Raw genomic sequence first — 17336 nt, 5'->3', positions numbered from 1 at the left:
GCAGAAAATCCACTCGAATATTGTAATTTATTCTTTAAAGAAGAATTTTAAAGTTTGCAAGGGGAAATAAGAACAAAGGTTTCCTACCCGCCTTCTTAAGCACCCACCTATTAGGGGGGCATTTGCCCATTTGGGTTCATTTGTTCCTCAGACCCTGCATGACAAACAGTGCTTTTAGTTCTGTGTGTGTGAAAGGAGATTGATTCTGGGAATTCACATCTTTAAAGCACTGCGAGTTTCTTTACATAGCTCTGTCTTTTTGAGAACAGAATGTGTCTACCTGTCCTGGTGCACAGGCACCAAATGTCTTTCTGCACACAAGCATGGAATGCAGGGGGAATCAGCCAGCCCCTTTTCAGTGGTCTGTGGGGACAGGACACGGGGCAATGGCTGCAAGTTGGAGCACAGGAAGTTCCGCACCAACATGTGGAAGAACTTTTTCACAGTGAGGATGACAGAGCCCTGGCACAGGCTGCCCAGGGAGGTGGTGGAGTCTCCTTCTCTGGAGATATTCAAGACCTGTCTGGACGCCTATCTGTGCAATATGAGCTGGGGAGCTGCTTTGGCAGGGGGGTTGGACACGATGATCTCTGGAGGTCCCTTCCAGCCCCTACAATTCTGTGATTCTGTGATTCTGTGACTTACTGACATAAGCTTCTTTGGGTCACATGAGTCCCCAGCCAGGCTATGCACAGACAGAGGCCATCATCTTTCAAACTACACCTGGGCCTGAAGTTTTCACTTAACAGCTTTAATCATGGAATCACAGAGCGTTTTGGTTTGGAAAGGACCTTAAAGATCATATAGTTCCACCACCACCGCCATAGGCAAGGTCATCTTCCACTACATGAGGTTCCACTAAACTATCCCTTGTTCTATCACAACACTCCCTGATAAAGAGGTCCTCCCCATTTTTCCCGTAGGACCCCTTCAATCCCAAGTGCAACAAGAGGACACTCCATAACACAGTAGAGCTGCTGCTTCTTTTATTCTGAAGCACACGACTAGATAGCTTGTGCCTGTCTTAAGACTATAGGAAGCTTCACTAAGGGCAAGTCATGCCTAACAAATTTGGTGGCCATCTGCAATGGGGTTACAGCATTGGTGGATAAGGGAAGAGTAACTGACCTCATCTACCTGGACTTGTGCAAAGCATTTGACACTGTCCCACTGACATCTCTGTCTCTAAATTGGAGAGACGTGGGTGTGACATATGGGCCACGGTGGATAACGGATCAGCTGGATGGTTGGTTGTTGCACTCAGAGAGTTGCAGTAGATGGTTCAATGTCCAAGTGGAGACTGGCATTCTGCAGGGGTTGGTATTGGGACTGGCACTGTAGAATACCCTTTGTCGGTGACGTGGACAGCAGGGAAGGGAAGGTCAAGGGAAGTGACTCCCCCACTACTCAGTTCTGGTGAGAGCCCACCTGGAGTACTATGTACAGCTCTGGGGTCCCCAGTACAAGAAAGACATGGACCTGTTGGAACAGCTCCAGAGAAGGGCCACAAAGATGCTCAGAGGGCTGTAGCACCTCTCCTATGATGACGGGCTGAGAAAGTTGGGCTTTTTACATTAGATATTAGGAAGAAATTCTTCATTGTGGGGATGGTGAGACCCTGGCACAGGTTTCTCAGAAAAGCTGTGGCTGCCCCCTCCCTGGCAGTGTTCAAGGCTGGGTTTGATGGGGCTTTGGGTAGCCTGGCCTAGTGGAGGGTATCCCTGCCCATGGCAGAGGGTTTGGAGCTAGGTGATCTTTGGGGTACCTTCAAACCCAAACCAGTCTGTGATCCTGTGATTCCATGAAGCTGCCAAGAGCATTTGCCACAGCACCTTGAGGAAGGACTCTTATATGGAGATCTAAGCCAGAAATAGAGACATGTTTTTCTTTTATCAGTGCAGCTCAAAAGATTTTGCCCTGATGTGATGCATCTAGCGTGCATACAAAAATCATTAGGAACAAAATGCCTTTACAAATGGCTGCTAAATTCTTGCCACGTTTGTCAGATCTGCTGGCCTCTTTCAAGAATTCAGCTACACCCCTGGTTATGAAACTGAGCAGTCACATAACCCATGCAACATTAACAAAGGTGGAGACAGAGAAGACAACAATCCATGGAAGAATAATTTGCTCTGATTAAACCTTAGCTTTCTTCCCTGTTCTAAAGCAGTTGTTTCAAACTCTAGTCCTCAGCACGGCACATAACCTGGTGCTATCTCATTGGATAACCACTGAAATTCCTAAATCCTGGTTGTCAGTAAGGTTCATGCAGTTTGATGTCAAACTAACTGCTCCTCAAGGCAGAAGGCAACTGGTCCAACTCCTGTCTTTGGTGCAGGTGGCCTTGTGGCTCACACTGCAAGAGTCTTTGGATGAATGGAGCAGAGGGCACGCAGGAAAGCCAGCCCTGGCAAGCCCCAGTTACCCACAGCTATATTCCTGAGGCGTGGAAAAGAAGGGGGACACATGCACTGACACAGACAACTGCTTTCCTCAATTTTTAATGGAACAATATTTTTGGGAAACGATTCTGATACAATGAGACATGGAGACTTGAGCTTGAAAGGGAGATTTCTCAAGAACTGAGGAACCTTCTGCTTTTTTTACTGTCTAGACCATGTCAGTTCTAGGAGTATCACAATATCACGCGGTGCCTGAAAGTGAAGGCATTCCAACTTTGTTTTACTTCTTGTGAATGTAACAGTTCATAAAAGTGAGCTATTTTTCCTTCAAGGAGAAAATGCAAACAACAACAGAAATATTAAGTAGGATATGTTCAGATAATATGGCAAATGTCAACAGTACACAAACAAATAAAACATATAGCTGTATGTTCCTCTTTTATAGAATAAAACACCTCTAATACATATCAGAAGTGCACAGATTGCATTCATTTAGACTCAGAAGGATGCAGCTCAATCAAACAGCATAAACTAAATGGGGCACTTACCTGTTTAAGAACTGCTTCAGTCAGTTTTCTTCTTTCTTCCTCTCTGAAGAGCAGAGGGAAAAGGAATTTAACACAAAGAAAAAGAACGTATAAAACCAGCACCAAGTTATCGCCTTAAAATTGAATTATTTTGTTCTTAGGGAAAAAAAGGAAAAAAGATGGACACAACTTTAGGTTTTGGTTTTGGGTTTTTTTTGGTTTTAATGTAACAGGCACTTCATTACTGAAAATGTCACTTCCCCAGAAACAGAGGAAAGGAATTCCAGGTTTTCTTTTCAGCAAGTCAAATATTTACATTAAAATAGAAGTGACTTAAAATACATTAAAATAAAAAAGTTTCATGATGAAATGCAGGTATAAGAGAAACAGCTTTTGAAGGTTATGTAGTGAACCATGAAATCTGAATCTCAGCAGTTAACTTACAAAGACAGATTTATACTGTTAGTATAAAATTGTAATATTACTACAGGAATGAAGAGCTCCCATCAGCAGAAGACTACTTTATTTTCATTGACACAGCTACACCATAGCATATCTTACTTTTAGAAAAAGCTTTTTACTGTAATTGATAAGCCTATGTAGACTGCTATAAGCTGATTTCTTTCAGCATTTAAACTAGATTAGTTATTTCTAGTCCATACTATTATGAAGACCAACTTTTATAAATGGCTCTCTAGACAGAAAAAATCTCAGCTTACCAGAATTCAGTGAAGATACTATATTCTATTGAAATGACAATGAAAAAAAACCCTTTAATTGAATAAATTGACCATAAATAATTGATAATAAATAATAATAATTTTAACACACTGCAGCAACTGTAAAAAAACTGTTCCAAAATAAGAGGAACTCACAAAAAACCAAAATAACAAATAATATACCCCACATTTGGCATGCTTAAACTAAAAATATCACAGAATTAGTTCTAACAAAGACGATCTCTTTATTTCCTGATTACTCTGACATCACTAGATCTTTCAGAGGAACTGTTAAAACATCTTAAGAGAAGCACTGCTTATGTGTAATTTAACACCCTAGATGTTGGGATGCTATTTAACACCTGATCCTAAGAAAAAAGTCCTTGTTCCAATTCTGTGAGTTATTCTGGAAGAAAATGAAACTAGTTTCAAGAGAAAACGGTTGCAGTTGCACCTATTAAGTAAGAAAACTCCTAAGAAAAAGGGACAAGAGATTGTAAAGAAGAGGTTGCTGAGAAAACTGTAACACAGTCCATCAAGATCTATGTATTGCTTAAGTAAAGATACTCAGAAAAGAACTATCAGTGAGTACCTACAGTTACAGAGACTGAGATTGATACACTTAAATAGCCTGCATGTCCTTAGCACAGATTTGTTTGGCAGTCTTCCTGTATTCCACTGATGTATGTATAAAAGCATAGCTGAGGCTCCATATAGCCAAAGAAGAACATGTTAAAGGTGGTTTCTGCAGGCTGTGTTTGCTTGGAAAGCGTTTTTCAAGAAAGCAAATATCCCTCTGTTTCTGATAAAACAGAATGAGGGCTTAAAATAAATCTTATAAGAGTAATAAGCTATTTCATTATTTCCTTAATCAATAAGCTGCATGTTCTGTTATGGAACTAAACTTCAAACGCCATCCATGTCATACAATATACAGCTACTTTATAAAATAACTTTGCCTAATGTCTATTCAAATGTAGATTAGTATGCAAAAAAAAAAAAATCTATAAAATCAGATTTCTCTTTATGAACTGTTAGGGAAAGCCATAATAAATTTTGGACATAGAAAGGTCTCTGGATAGTCTACAGGAAGTGTAGTCAAAGTATGTACAGGTGTTACTAGATAAAAACAACAAAACAAAGTATAAAGTTATTTGGGGCTTATCTGAAAAAGGAAACACTGCCTGGCTGATAGTGACAGTAGAAGAAATCCTGACAGCAATAGAAATGGGATGAGCTTTAAAGGAGATGGGATCTCAGTTGCTATAGACCTTGCCTTGCTGCTTTGTTACCCAGGGTAGTTAGCTTTGAGTCATGCAGGCATATTGCAAGAGTTGCTGCTACTGGAAGGGAGCAAGTGCCAACAGAGAGAGGGTATTTACAGAAGGGAAAGCTGAGGGTGACTAAGACCAGGTAATTGGCCACTGCAGAGGTTGTTCAGGATCTACACATCTTCCACAGAAACTCCATTCTGAAATTACCTTTATTACTGAGCTGGCTGTTATTGTGCTGCTGTGTATTTTTCTCTGGGCCAAACCATAGACCATGTATGTCTTTTAAACATCCTGTTCCTTAGAAATAAGTCTCAAGGTAACCTTCTCTCCTTCTGAGGCGTCTTCAGATCAGCCAAATGCCCAAGCATTTCTCAGAGGCTTCCTGGTAGACGCTGTGGTCAGGACACAGAGTGGAAGACCTGTTAGAACAGCCACTGCAGGTTGAGTTGGCCAAAGATACGTGCTGACAGAAGAAGCGGGTCACACAATCAGATAACCAGCCCTAGTACTAAGTTATTTTTATTTTTACAGATGTGAAATGACAAAGCTGGGATGTTTTTTTCTAATCTAAGTTTCACACACGGAAGAGCTGGTAACCACAACTAAAGACATTCATTTTCACGAGAGGTAAGTGAAAACTTCAGATCAAAAGATTAGTAAGCTTGAAAAAAATTACCTGATATTCATAAATATGGAAAAACTTACTAGCCATTAAGTGGCTAATGGCACAAACTGTACTTGTACAAGCTGTGCTTCTAGGATCAAACCAAGTGAAAATGGTCAGCTCTAGCACAAAGCACAGTTATCTCACATCTGTTCTAACAGGAGGTTGCCATTACCTCATCTGAAGATGGTTACTTTGACGCAGACTAATTTTGGAAACAGGAAGTTACAGGGCCCTGACATGGCAATTCCAGTGAGATAACTAGGCTTCCTCTGTTAGTTCGGCAATCCTGAAAAAAACAAGTGGTTTGGTACAATTTAATTAAATAGGGAAGTGTGCACCACTCTGAGGCACGCCAAGTTTCTTGTTCTTGTCACAAGAGCAACTTCTTAGATGATGCTTAGCAACAGTTGTAAACAAACACTCTGTTAAAAGAGCATCCTTTGAGGAACATTAATAATCGCCTGTGTATGTCCACATAGCGGTAATGACTGGATAAATATTGCTGGATTACACGATGTATATGCACGTGTTCAATCTTACCTTCTAGGCTTGGAGTTCAGAAAAAAGGAAGCTGCTAACAAGGATGTAATGTTGACTCCACAAGTGTTAATGACTGGAAAAAACACCTCTTGCTTTTCCGGCTCTCCTGCTGGAAGTTCTCAATGGACCCTCCAGTACTACTCATGCAAAACTCAGATATTTTAAAGGAATGGCTCACCCTTAATTTAAAATGCAGCATCATTTTACGATTAAGTATATTTAAGTTTCTTAGTACAGTTAAACTCTTTATTGTTTTAGGTTAAATCTAAAAATGGCTTCGACTAGTCACTGTCAAGGAGGAAAAAAAAAGATTATCATCAGTTTATGAACTGGTGACAGTGATTCATTAACTCTGTGATTTTCCACTTTTCCAGCTGGCAAGGTCCTACGAACACTACCGAAGAGACACAGACCTCTCTGAGGAAAGTTTAGCCCTACAACCAGTGCACCCACGTCAGCTGCACATCTCCAGTTACCTTCTAAATCACATACTGTGCCTCACTGAATTGCTTATTATCCAGTCAATAATCAGAGCATACTTGGCAAGTGGGAAACCAGGGTTGGGGATGACGAGTTCTTCTCCTGTGTGCCAGAGCAGAGCTCTGCACGATTCCCACCCCGACCCACGGCAGCAGCGCTTCAGGCTGCTATGACAGCACCCAGGGGAGTGACTGGCCCTCATCCAAAGGTGAAACACCTGTCAGAAAAAGGACTTGTACAAAACCAGGATTTTTAACATCCCGTCTTCCCACATCTAGTTGAGAAAACCCAGCCCTGTACTGCACTGAGTTCGTATTTCTATCTGCATGCAGGGCCAGTGTGGCGTCGCTTGCAAACACAAGAGTCAAGGCAATTTTACCATTTTCTGCCTGACCGGAGGAAAAATCAAGTTTATAAGGGCAAGGTTATTAGGTGCTGGTAACTTTCCCGGAGGAGAACCACGAAGGGGAGTGCCAGGGTGAGGAGCGGGCAGAGGTGCAAGGAGAACGTGGCGTCTCTGCTGCTAAGACCCGTGGCCAGCATTCAAGCCCTGCAGCTCGTTCCGTCTAGAAAACGGGGCTGCCTTTCGGGGCTCGCCTGGCCGGCGGCACCCTTTTTTCAGCAGGCAGCCTGCACCGGAGCGGTCGGGGTTGAGCAGTCTCAGCTCGCACGCCTCGAAGCCCTGCTCCTTCAGCCCGCCGGAGCCGTGAGGACTCCGCCCGGCCTACACGGGAAACCCGACTCCCGGCCTCAGCGCGACGCCTCCAGCCCGCCAGCGAACGGGACTCGGCCACCGCCCTGTCTCCCCGAGGGCGGGGAGCGGCAATGGCGGGTAACGGCCGCCCGAGCGCCGCTCCCTGACGAGCTCCGCGGGGGCCTCGCCGTCCCGAGGAGAGGCCCGCCGTCCCGCCGCGGCGGCGGGAGGGAAGAGGCCGGCTTTACCCCACGAGGAGCAGCCTTGGCGGGACCGGTGGCCCTCGCTTTCTTCCTCCGGGCGACAGCGGGACAGGGAGGCCTGGGCGTGTTCCCCACGGCGCACTCACCCACACCCCTCCCCTCTCCCCCCCCACCGGTGCCGCCCTCCTCCGGCCAGGCGGAAGCGGCTTCGGCGGGTGCTGAGGCCGGCTGTCACGGAGCGGCGGGTGTGTGTGTGTGTGTGAGACGTACAACCATGCGGCGCTCGTGGCTTCTTCCTTCGGTGGTGCTCCTCACCGTCCTGGTCCCCATCAGAGGTGAGGAGGGGCGGTCGTGCCATGGACCCGCCCGCGGCCCCGGCGGCCTTGAGGAGGGATCGCTCCCCTGCCCTCCGTTCCCGGGACCGGGGGCTAAGCGCTGCCTCTCGGCACGGAGACAGGGCGCGGGGGGCGTTGGCGGAGCGGTGCAGGGAATGAGGAGAGCCCGGGAGGGAGCTAGAGCCGGGCAGCTGGCGCCCTGGGACCTGGGCGGGTCCCAGGGCGGCAGCTGCCCGGCTCTGTCCGGTGCAGGGAAACGGTGCTCTCTCCGTTTTTGGGTTGTTTTTGTGGGGTTTGGTTTTAGTTCCCCCCCCCCCCCTTTTCTCTTTTCTCTTTTCTCTTTTTCTTTTTCTTTTTCTTTTTCTTTTTCTTTTTCTTTTTCTTTTTCTTTTTCTTTTTCTTTTTCTCTTCTACCTAATAGGGAAAGTATTCCCGAGCTTGCTGTCCGCCTTCCCGCACTGGGAATCCCGTCTTGCTTTTTGATCTTTTCGCCGAATACCGCGGTACCCGCCCCAGCGGTACCCGCCCCAGCAGCGCCCTTGGGTGCAGAGAGGTCCGGAAGGAGGCTTGGAGCGGGTTTCGGGGCGGTGGGGAGCTCCGCTGGAGCTCCGCTTCCATTTTAGGAAAGAAAGCGGAGTTAACGGCAGTCCCGGAGCATCGGGGGGCTTAGTCGCTCACCAGAAGACCTGCTGTGGGACGATAACCTTTTTAAAACAAAACAAAACAAAACGAAACGCGGGTATGGCAGAGCTGCAGGATAAAACGCGCCAGTATTTGCTGCCGAGAGGCTTCGCCCAACATCAGTGTGTTGCCTTGTATTTGGTACAAGGCGACAGTTTTGGTAGGGGAGGAAAAAAGGGAAGGTCCCAGTACCTAGTTTTGGTTTTCTGGGTTTTGTTGGTTTTGTTCTTGGTTTTGTTGTTGTTTTTTTTTCCAGGGGAAAGGCTCCTAAACTGCTGTCCATAGTCATTTCACATCTACCTGACTTATTTCTAAGAATTGTTATTTTTATCACCGTGTTAATGGTTCCATGGTGCTATGCCTAGGCATTTTCTTCCAGGCGCTTTGTAGAAGTAGCACTTCAAAACGTAAATCTCCCTCTCTTTGCTGTAAAGAGGGAAATTATCTGTTCCTAGCTTTGTCTGGAAGCTATACATCCTGTACGCAGATTGCCGGATGAACAGATTGGCTTCAAGCCTGTTGGATTTCAGTTCTGCTATGGCCTAATAATGATCTTCACTGTTACATTAGCAAAGCTGAGCTCTTGAGAAAACAGTATCATTTTAAGGTAACTGCCTTTTAAAATGGCATATGATTCAGGCTGCTGACACTGAAACGTTATCTCATAATCATGGAAAATTTACTCCTTTACCTCTGCGAGCAGTCCTCACAGTGAAGTACAGCAAGGTCTTTGGTGTGATGCTCTTAAGATGTGGAAATATTTGGAGTCGCTCAAAAAACAGAGTTTCAAAATGTTATGCCAAGAAGTTTGGGGGTGAATAGAGTCTGTCCGGTTTCTGCTTCACCAGAGAGAGAGAAGGTACACAGAAACTGTCTTTGGGGGAATTGTTTCAAGTTCTGAGTAAAAGTGGTGCTATGCTTTTAACAGATTGCTTTTAAAAAGATGGTAATTTATCTGGGTGTTGGTTAATGCTGATAATACAAACCGAGTAAGTAGGTTATAATAATTTTTCCTTAAACAAAATGTGTAAGACCTCGAGGACTGTTGAAAATGCCAGTCTGGGGAGGGTGGGGCCTTTCAGAGGAATTTCGTATTTGTGGTGGTGTGATCATAAATTAAAACAGAAGCAAAACTTGAATTACATACTTCAGAAAAATTAGTATTTTCTGTTGGTAGGCTCTCTGTAGTTTGAATTTGCAGAACTGCTACAGAAAGTTGGGGATCTTGCCTTCTAAGCCGTTTGGTTGTTGTGAGATGGTTTGGAGGTGGCTGGTTTCATGATTAACAAGTCTCTGCCGTGGGACTGAGAATTTCTTAGGGCATCATATATTTCAGGCATGTCAAAGCTGTTAATGTTAAAGCAATATTCAAGGTATCGTGAGGTTTTGGATGTGTTATTAAGCAATGGTGAACTTTGTTATTTGAGCTAGCTTAGCAAAAGAACTCGCCGTTTGAGCCTCAAACTGGCATTTAAGTGTTGTCTCATTTGCCAAGTCCAAGCTCTGCAAGTCAAGCAAAGCTGGAATTTAGATATCGTCGGGGCTGCATCCAGAGGAATGCCGAATGTGAGGTTTTGTATCATCAGTGTCTACAGGCAACCTAACAGCTTGGGGGCCTGCACCGAGATGATTCAGTCTGATAAATCTGCAGGTGACTAATCGGAGTGAGCAAGGGAGTGGCAATGCGATGGGTGCAGGGGAGGAGAGGGCAGGAGGCTTCCTGCTTTGCCTGGCTGTGAGGTCTGAGACAGGCATAGCTGTTTCACGTCTGCAAAACCCCCAGGTTAGCCTAGCCTCTAATTTTAGGCATCTGGTTTTCAAAATGCAACATTAACAAAAAATGTTAGGCAGCAGAACTGTACCAATTCTGTGAAGAGCACAATGGAAGGAGAAATGAAGAAAAAAAATCCATTCATGATGAGTGGCAGAAAACCACTGCATGCAGCCACAGGGCTCGAAAGTGTCCCTTGAGTACACTGCAGAAAGATAAAGGCATAAAAAGCTGCCTGCTTTCTGAGGATCTCAGTTTGGAGTCTCTACTCAATAGACTTGCTTGTCTATTGAAACATAGTGGCCCCAAGAAACTGTTGTAGCAGTGAATACCAGGAGGTGAGCAAAATACGCTCTGGAAGCTGAGGCATCTATGGTGAGATCAGTAGCCTAAGGTGAATTACAGGTAGAGATCCCATCTTCGCAAGACCTTGGTAATTATCCAGCTATGAGCAAAGGGAAGGAAACTCTAGTGCCCCTGGCTTCTTTTTGAGGCAAGTCAGTTTTGGGAAAAATGATTAGTAGGATGAAGGATGGAAGATGGTGAAATGAGCCTGTATGAAATCTAAAGATGGGGCTTTCAGCTGGGGCAGGGAGGTGGCTCAGGGACTCCTGGCGACAGATCTCTGCTTTGTGGGCTCCGGAGTTGTTTGCATTTTAAATATGACAGAGAAAACAACAACCAACCACCCAACTTTGAGTTTAACAAGTTTAGTAGCAGTGCTAGACAGCACATGTTTTTCATCTTTCTGTTTTCTGTAAGTCAAAATGGCTGAGATGATTATTTTGATGTGTTGTTATTTATATAAAATGGCCACTGCACCGCTGCATCAAAATGACATCACTGCAACAATCCTTAGGCTTTCCATAGTTACAGTGATTTAACTTGGCAAGAGTTAAGTGTGACTCAGCCTGCTGCCATCCAGCCAAGGCCAATTTCAATATTTTCCTGATGTTGTCCTGGTGCATGTGATGGGGTCGCCTGCGCAAAAGCACTCTCTGCTTTAACTCTCGCTGTCTTGAACCTCTCACTGCAACCAACTTGTATTTCATCAGGTGAAATGCAGTAATAATCGTAATCTTGATTACTTAAGATCATCTTGCCAGGGGCAAGCCTCTTTTAGTCAAACTTCTTTTCCATGGTCTGGCATGGGAACCTACTTTTGGAGTCCAGTAAAAGTGTTGAGAGAATGTTATGAGCAAAACAGTCTCAATGTGGGGAACTGAACTCAGCTTACTGCCAGTTAACACAGAATTTTAAATATGGATTTGGGAACTGAGAGAAAGAGAACGATCAATCAAACCCCTAAGGTCCACCCCTTTCCCTGCTTTCAGCTTCAGGCAAACCCCCCTACCCACACCATCTCGTCTTTCCTGGTTTTTGCTCTAGATTATGCTCAGCCCATGCTCCTTTGGTGAGGTGATGAGTAGAGAAGGAAGGCTGTATCCCTCGTGGTTTCTTTCTGCAGCTCCTCCTTGCTTCCTGCTGATTTTCCTCTGCTCCTCTTTGCTTCTGCATGTCCCTGCCTCAGCGTGGGTGGTTTATGGTCCTTCAGGGCTGTTGCCGCTATGGTATGCGTGTCCCTGGTGTGAGTCCCTCAGGGCTGTCCTTGCCCTGATGTGGGTGACTCATAGCTGCAGTCACTCAGGGATATACCCTACTGGTATAGAGCTTCTACTGCCCAGAGCACATCTCCAGCCACATGTCCCCTCTGCAGTCTCTCCCTCTGCAAGTCTCTCAGACCATCACCTCATGTGTCTCCTGCCCCTGCTGTCTGATGCTCTTTCTTACCTGTGTTCAAGCAGGAATGCTCGGTGCTTCTCTGACCAGTTGAAGGTTTGGTGCACACCATGGGTGTCAATGCCAACATGACATGACTGAGCAGCACAGGGCAGTTCATGTTCTCTTCCCAAACAGGGCACCTGGCAGTGTGTGCCTAGGAACTGTTTGGGTACACGTCGTGTTTGCAAAGACATATGTCTTGTGTCTCCAAAACACACAGTGTGGTTTATGAAGTAAAATAGGATTATTTATCACAGGTAACAGCACATTATCACTTTTCCAAAGGCCACCTAGTAGGTAATTCCTAGTTCTCAAGTGATAAAGATTCCTTCCTTAGGGATTTCAATTGCTGCAGGTGGATAGACACGAACCTGTGTCTCAGTCCTGGTGTCCCCAGGGCTGACTGGTCCTTTGTCACACAGCTGGATTTGGGGTAAATGGTTTTCTGCAGGGCTGTTAGGACGGATTGCTCCTTTTATGTTAACTAGCTCCCCCCAGTTAATAGAGGTGAGATTCCCTTTCTCTGGAGTGCAGTTTCAAGCAAGCCATTGTACCGTTCTACCTTTTCAGATGCCTGAGGATTAGAGAGAATATGATACACTCTCTCTGTTCCACAATCTTCCCCTCAGTCTTGGACAGCTGTGGTTTTGAAATGACTACTGCTATCTGAGTCTAGCCAAGGCTGCATTCCATCATGCCAGCAAATATGTTTGTTTGTTCCAGCTAGGGTGCTGCGTTCACTTTCTTTCCCAGTAGAAAAGTTCCTATCAACCCATTTCTAGCTTTGCCACTGTGAGGGCACAGCACCTGCTGGTGCTGCTGAAGAGGAAGGGGCTGATCTGCTTGATAGGCTTCTTCAAACTTCCCTTTCTCCTATCACATGATGTGATGAGGGGGCCCAGAATAGGATCCGGAAGACTTTCTACAGAGTATTCCAAGAGTCATAAGGAAAATTCCTATGATAGTCCAAGACCGTATTTCTTTGTGGTGTAAGGCCTGTTTATGATAGTTTTTCTAAATATATAACAGTTTTTCTATATATAGAACAGTTCCTTTAAGATACATAACTAACGTCAAATGCAGGAATCATTCTAACGTGTTTTGGGGAAAAGATAAATTTAAAAGAAAACATTTACATTTTAAGTCAGGTTTCATCATACAACATTGTTGTCTGTGTAACAAATGCAGTTGGTTTAATCTATACAGATTTCAGTCACCTGTGAAGAATCCACATGCTATAAATATTTAAGAAGTAGCATCCTTAACTGTATTTGCAAAAGGAAAACCTATTGACTGAGGCAGCTGCTAATTAACTGCTGATACTAATTCTGCTCTACTTTCCTCATAGCTTGAGTCCTGAAAAACTCCCATTAGGTCTCTTATTTCTTCAAAAGTTTTCACAAGAAATTGTATTAATTTCTTGCTGTATGTGAAGTATCCCAAAGAGTTTTAATCTAGTTAAGAACAAACTTTGTTTACAGGATAGAAGTTGCTCTTTTATGTTGACTCAGCACACAAGTTAATCTTTCCATGAATAAGACATTTTTATTAAATGTCAATTTCATTGGTAAAACCTTATTTGATAAAAATCTACCCATATTTTTAATTATAAAAATATTTTTGCATTTTTCTCTCTCTTTTTTTTTTTTTTTTTTTTTTTTCCTAACCACAGAAAGTATTTCTTGCATCTTTTCTGTTTGGGGAGAATTCCATTATTTTAATGAAAAAGTGAAAAATTTATCAAACAGTTATTTCCAGACCAGCAAATCCTGCAAGCTTGGTTATACTTTGTAATACCTGTGGTGCTCTTGTTTTTGTTGTTGCCACAAAAATGATACAATCTAAACCTTTTCAGTCTGAAAAAAAAGTAGAGTTACAGTGTTTAGACTTAGATTTTACCACCCCTTGTTTCTTTCCTGTGATTTGGAGAGAAATGTTGAACCTATGTGGAGAGGGAAGGCGTTAACACTGGCATTAGTGGTAACGTGATGCAGTGAATTAAAAATAAGTGAGGCAAATGTGTTGGGTAGGGTACAGTTTTTATTAGAGCTGATGCTATTGTTTGACAAAGCAGACAGCTCTGGAGGCACCCGAGTCCTTGTTAAATTTAGAAACAAGTAGTTTCAGGGTAAAGTTTGGGGCAAGGGTTTGGCAAAGCCTGTGTAGAAAGTTTTTGGATAAGGCTATTTTCTTCTATATTTATATCTTTTTCTACATTTTAATCTTTGAATCTTCTGTTTCCTCCTTTGCCTCCAGCTATCCATGCTGTCTGTGTTCTCCCTCTTGGAAGCCAGAAATCACTGCCTAGCTCTGTGTTTCTTCTCACTACCTCCTGTATGCCAGGCATCTTGCGATTGAATCCCACATTCAGTACTTAAATCAACTGTTCCCTTCCCTCTCCTTCACCTCTTGTCTGGACCAGAGTTGTTCCTGCTTGTCTTAGCCATCCAGTTTGCAATCTGATTTGTGACATCCCTCCCTCCACCCTTTTCACAAAAACTTCCATCTTTCCTTCTTGGTATTTTGGGTTTCTGTAAAGCTCAGTTCTTTCTTGAGCTAACTAAGCAGAGATGTGGATCTTTTTTTCCCCAAACAAGAGCTTGTGACTGTGGTGAGCTGACAACTTCTCTGCATCCAGACCTCTCCCACTCTGTCTCCCTCTTCCTTGCTCACTGCTGCTTCTACTCCTTCTCCTTCAGTGTTGCATCTTTGTCACTGTCTCAGCTGCCAGTCCTATCCCCAGGCACAGCTCCCTTCAGCTTGCAATTCTCACCTGTCCCTAGGACAATTTTTTTTTCATCCAGTCCAATCACTTTCCTGTGGTGTTCTACAGGATTAGTGAATTTATAATGCAGACTGAAGCCTGGCATGTGTGATGGCAACCTGCAGGTGAAAGCACTGGGTCATGAAATGCAGTTTGCTTTAGAAGGCATAAGGCTCCCATATCGAATGCCGCAGACACTTGTCTTGACACAGGCAGGGATGGGCTCATGATAAGAGAGCATCAACCAAGAGCAGGACCTACAGGGGCAGGATACCATCCTGTGAGCCAGCTCCCCTCCTGCTCCTGTAACGTGGAGGCAAAGACCACCTGCCTTCTGCATGTGTGTGCTTGTGAAAGACCATCACTCAGATGGGGGGAGGAAGCAGTGAGCCCCCCAAGATTCCCACAACCCACTGACTCATTTCTAGAACACTTCTGAACATTTACGAGCACCTACTGACCTGCTTGGTAGTGACAAACTCCTGCCTATGGGGCAGGCATATTTGTTTATAAAAAGGCGAACCGCAAGTTTTCAGCATGCACCCGCTTCCTAAGGAGTACAGCTGCCAGCAGAAAGCACCGCTGGATCCAACGGTGGTCATATCTCTTTTTCCTTCTTTCTTTCTCACTTTCTCTCTGCCACTGTCTGCCTCTAACTTCCTTTTAGGCACATTAGGGTAATATCATTACAAGTTTTGCTGAGCCCTTTTATAGTTGGGCTGAATTTTAAGTACCTTTGTAATTTGTTTAAACTTCTTGAGTTGTTACTCCTGACTACTGCATAGAGAATTAAAAAGTTAACCTCATCCCACTGAGTGGGATGGGACAGGAGGTGATGGAGAAATAGAGTGGAGATGGTGAAACTATTTCTTAGGGTAAACGGGGACAATTCTTGATGAAAGTTTTTGGCTAATTATAGCAGAATAGAAGTACTTTCACAAGATGCACTTGACCTGGAAATGCTTACAATTTCACTATGAATGCCTCCCAGGTGTTTTGCTGAGCTCATGGATTTTTTGGAACGACTAAGAATGTAGCCTTGGTACACAAGCAAAGTTTTATCCTGTTCCTTAAGTAACACATTACTTTGGGAAGTAAAAAAAAATATTTTTTTCTTTTTTACAAGAAAAAGAAAATAAGCCTTCACCTGACAAAACCTATGTCACGTTTTTGGCTTGCCATATATCTGTGACTGCCACTTAGCTGGATTCTAACCAACCTATTTAAGTTATTTATCTGTCTGGTTTGAGCAGCTAAAACTAGTCGCACTGACCTTTCTCCTTCCAGTACCTAAAAGGGGCCTACAGGAAAGCTGGAGAGGGACTGTTTACAAGGGCAGGTAGTGGCAGGACAAGCAGTAATGGCCTTAAGCTGAAGGAGGGAGATATAGATTAGATATAGAGAAGGAATTCACTGTGCAGGTGGTGACACTCTGGCCCAGGTTGCCCAGAGAAGCTGTGGCTGCCCCCTCCCTGGCAGTGTTCAAGGCCAGGTTGGATGGGGCTTTGGGCAGCCTGGTTTAGTGGAGGGTGTCCCTGCCCATGGCAGGGGGGTTGGAACTAGATGGTCTTTGAGGTCCCTTCCAACCCAAACCAGCCTGTGATCCCATGACCTGGATGTATGCTCTCTCTCTTGCTTGTGTGCCTCTCCTTCAGAAGTTGGTGGAGGGTTTTTTAGGTAGTAGTTTTTAATATATGATACAAAGTTGATTGAAGAAATAAGCCTTGCTCTCCAGTGTGCCTCACCGCCCAGAGAAGCAGGCTGCTGTCACATCGTATGTCCCCTGGCTGAAGCTGGCGCACACGTTTCCAAACCAATGCTGGGGTGAGGCAACGGAGCACAAGCTGCGAAATCCTGGCTCACTGAAGTGTTGTTTAATGGAACTGTGTCTCAATTAATCCCTTAACAATAAATACCTGCAGGAAGAAAAGTGTCATTGGTGCTATTGAAACGCATCAACTTTTGAAGGTTGAGCAGAACAATAGGTTTTGTTATAAAACAAGTTGATTAGTGCCAGGGCTGGTTCAGTCTCAGAGCAATGGATTTAAATAAAACTTGAATCATTGCAAGTCACTGTACTGAGTCTGGTTTCCTTTACCCCCACAGGAAACCCTCATTGTAAAACCCCTAAGTCTTCCTCTTTTTCCTTTTGCAAAAGCTGTAGTAGCTATTTTTAAGTATGCAAATTAAAAAGACTGAAAAATCTTTTTAGCTATTGTTGAACAAGCCAAGATGAAAGAAAAACAGGCATTTTTACTGTTTAGTTAATGTTTCTGGCTACATTACAGATTCTGTTGGAATTTTGTTCTCAGTATACAAATTGTTTAGAACTGGTATGACTTCTGGTGTAGAAGGTAAAAGAAACAGGCTGTGAAATTAAATTGTCAGCTTACAAATACCAGCAGATAAAACAGTCCTGATTACTACAAGGCATCATTTTAGTGTATTGCTGTAAAAATAAGAGTAATCTTGACTTCTGTGCACATTGCAAATGTAC

At 44.0% G+C, this 17336-nt stretch overlaps 1 protein-coding gene across 1 annotated transcript in view; it reads left to right on the top strand.

The window, feature by feature from the left end:
* Window positions 1-8582: 8582 nt before the first annotated feature.
* The window catches only part of CD99 (CD99 molecule (Xg blood group)), a gene marked incomplete at its 5' end in the record, with an annotated part of 30102 nt that continues 21348 nt past the window's right edge, over window positions 8583-17336 (top strand). Inside the window, one exon of the mRNA XM_084279791.1 lies at window positions 8583-8682. Within this exon, the coding sequence (XP_084135917.1) occupies window positions 8583-8682 (100 nt within the window). The remainder of the gene's footprint in view (window positions 8683-17336) is intronic.

Source organism: Gallinula chloropus, assembly GCF_964237585.1.
Source record: "Gallinula chloropus genome assembly, chromosome: 1".
Classification (NCBI taxonomy): domain Eukaryota; kingdom Metazoa; phylum Chordata; class Aves; order Gruiformes; family Rallidae; genus Gallinula; species Gallinula chloropus.
Note: the sequence above shows the minus strand (reverse complement) of the source record. Positions and strands in the feature narration are given on the sequence as shown.